The 3,259-nt window shown below is 45.8% G+C and overlaps 1 protein-coding gene across 1 annotated transcript; it reads left to right on the top strand.

Annotated features, from left to right (window-relative positions):
* The first annotated feature begins 585 nt into the window (after positions 1-585).
* On the top strand, positions 586-993 carry LOC134221987 (uncharacterized). Its single transcript, XM_062701143.1, has one exon. The coding sequence runs from the start codon at positions 586-588 to the stop codon at positions 991-993; it is 408 nt and encodes a 135-aa protein (XP_062557127.1).
* The last annotated feature ends 2,266 nt before the right edge of the window (positions 994-3,259 follow it).

Raw genomic sequence — 3,259 nt, 5'->3', positions numbered from 1 at the left:
TAAACATTCTTTACGTCGGTCGCCAGTTTCACCGCTTCTACAATAGAGTCGAGACTGTCCAAGTAGTCGTCTACAGGGTGTTCAATAAGTTCTAATACAACTTTTCATCGTTGTATGAGTGCGAACCATGTGCATTCTATGTATTGGTATTGGTGTCAGCTTTAGCCTCACATATAGGCTAACCCAGAGTGTATGTAATTAAGAGTGACGACATGTGCCGCAATTGGCAGGTCTCCTGCTCGTTTGGAACACGTATGGGAATATATTGTATGGGAATGACAGATGAATTTTGTTCCAATTCTGACAGTGTCGCCACTCTCAATTACATACACTCTGGGCTAACCGATGCGCCGATTGACTTGTTGTCATTTGTGTTTTGCTTTCCGCGCACGATGAAGGAGTACCGCAACGTTTTTTGCGAGAGGTGAGCGACCCGGTGACATATTCCGATGGTTAAAATCGCACGGGGTAAAGCGGAATTTTATCTATACTACCATCCGTCGGTACCGTGAGACGAGATCGGGGCGGCAGCGCTCGGCAAGGACGCCAGCAGCCATTAAGGTGATGAGAGAGCGGAGTCGAAAAATGAACCGCTCGATCCGGAAGACCGCTTCTGACCTGAATGTGTCGATCGGGACGCTGTGGACCATCATGACGAAAGACCTGGGATACAAGCCGTACAAGAAACGCAAGGTTCACGGAGTAACGGAGGCTACAACGAAGAAGAGGAGGAACAGAGCCAAACTGATACTTTCGCGGCACGCAGGTCAGGAGTTCGTGTTTTCGGATGAGAAACCCTTTGTCCTACAACAGCCGCATAATGCCCAAAATGATCGGTTGTGGGCGCCGACGTTTGCCAGCATCTCTCCATCCCACATAAACATCCCGCGGTTCCAAAGCGCTGCGTCGGTGATGGTTTGGGGGGCCGTATGCAGGCGTGGGAAGCTCCCACTGTTGTTCATCGATAAAAACGCGAAAATCAACGCCGCATAATATAAGACCGAGATTCTAGGGAAGGTTGTGGCTTCGGCACTTCGGAGCATCTACAGAAAAGATCATTACTAGACCAACATTTGAAAAGGCCGTAACAACCAAAATTTATTCCTTCTGATTCCTCGTTTACATATAAAGCTATATATGTAGACAATGAATCAGAAGGAATAAATTTTGGCTGTTACGCCCTTTTCAAATGTTGGTCTAGATTACGTCTTTCAACAGGACGGCGCACCGGCCCACACGGTGAATATCTTCCAAGCGTGGTGTCGGGAGAATTTGACTGATTGTCTCGATAAGTCTTTGTGCTCCCCCAGCTCCCTGGACCTTAATCCCCTGGACTTTTATGTATGGTCAATGACCATACATGCTGGCCAAGCAGAGCGAACATAAAGAGAGCACTATGGACCAATTTAAGAAGCTCATTTCCAAGATCTGGGACGAGATGCCGATGGATTAGGTGCGTGCCGCGTGCGATTCATTTGAGAAACGTCTCAAGCTCGTCATAAAGCACAAAGAAGGGGTGCTGCCAGCTAATATGTCGTGAAGGTTCTCAATAAACATTGTTTTAATAAAAATTGAATTAGTAAAGAAAATCTTGTATTTTTATTTTTTTTAACACATTTTTATAGTGTATTCGAACTTATTGAACACCCTGCACGCTGGTTGAACGGCTGAGACGGGTGACAGCTTTGGCCAGACTGCGCGTATATACCATTCACTACGTTCAAGTGTTCGATATTAGGTCTAGTACGTTCGCCGCTACAGGCAATAAAACTGGGATCTGATCGATTCAATTCTAGAGAAGCAATATTGAATGACATACCTGGGTTTAGCATCTTACTAGTAGATAATGTTACCGTCGGATTCGAATGACTAGTCTGAACGGCAGTAGAACTTAGATTCGACGATTCGAAGAACTGATTCCTGTTCATGTTTCATGTTCCTGTTCCATGTTCATGAACGTGAACAGATTATTTTTGCTGATTGTAGGAGGAGAAATCTGCAGAGGCGTCAAGTCAATCATTGGAGATGAATTAACTGCTGCCGACGCTTTGGATGGCTTCGAAGGAATCTGCCAGATGGACGCTGTTGGAGCGATAGAGGATACAGCTGCAGCTGTAAGTCTACTAAGTGTATAGACTTGGGATGTGTTCATGATGTGTTGGCTGCTATCTCTGTTCTCGGCAGACGTTCGTTTGGGTATGGTTCCAGTCTTTGACGAGCGAACGGTGGAAACCCCTGCTCCGGTACCGGTGGCCATAGTCAGCTTTTCCTGTTCCTCGACCCAATGCTGAACTGTGCTTCGAACACTTCGGACACTGCATTGACTTTAAACACTCAGATTGTCGTCTTCTTCTTCAAGCCCTGCTTGCATTATTTCGAATTTTTCATCGATGTAGGGGAAGAGGCCCCAAAACGCCCCCCTGATGCAAAACGCCTTTTGTGGTTTCCCTCATATTTACCGTCATTAATATGTCCGTAACAAAACTAGATCTAAAATTATGTAGGATAGGCGAAGAAAGTTTCAAAATAGTGCATGGGAAGGTCGGAAAAACCGAAAATTTCCACATTTTGAAGAAACATCTAACATTTTGGCGAGGCAAAACGCCCTAGTGGCAATAACCTACAAAGTACTTGCGTCTCCACGGACTATCCATACTAGAATGCTGATTCGCCGACGCGTGGTACTTTGTTCCCTAGGAGCCGCCAGCTTAAAGGCGTTTTGCCTCATGAGTTTTCCGGCAACAAAATATCACCACTTTTTTGAAATGTGAATATTATCAATATGATTGAGATTTTTGACAATTTTTGAATGGCATCAACTAGCTATCTTGTTTAACTGATGCATAATGTAAAAATACCCATGAATAGCATTACAAATAAGACAATAGAGCAGTGTTTGCTTACCTAGGGCATATTGCCCCCCCTTCCCCTACTGCTTCTCTAACTCGAACTTTTCTCCCATCGCCTTCCTCTTCATTTCCTGCTCCTGCTCCATGGCTTTCTTCTGCAGAACTTCTTCTTCTTGTTGCCGTTCCATTAGCAACCGTTCCTGCAGTGCCTTTTCCTCGGCCAATCTTTGTAGTGCGAGTTGCCGCTTGGCGGCACGTACACTAGACGATGCAGATCTAGCCGAACTTGATCTCGCCGGCGCAGGGGGAGCGCATCTCACGCAGACAAACGAGTTGTTCTGTACGCTCTCGTCCACTCCGGCACATGAGAAGTGGATCCAACTTTCACAGACGTTGCATTGGACCATCCA

Source organism: Armigeres subalbatus, chromosome 3, assembly GCF_024139115.2.
Source record: "Armigeres subalbatus isolate Guangzhou_Male chromosome 3, GZ_Asu_2, whole genome shotgun sequence".
In the NCBI taxonomy this organism is placed as follows: Eukaryota; Metazoa; Arthropoda; class Insecta; order Diptera; family Culicidae; genus Armigeres; species Armigeres subalbatus.
This window is presented reverse-complemented; position numbering and strand designations above follow the sequence as displayed.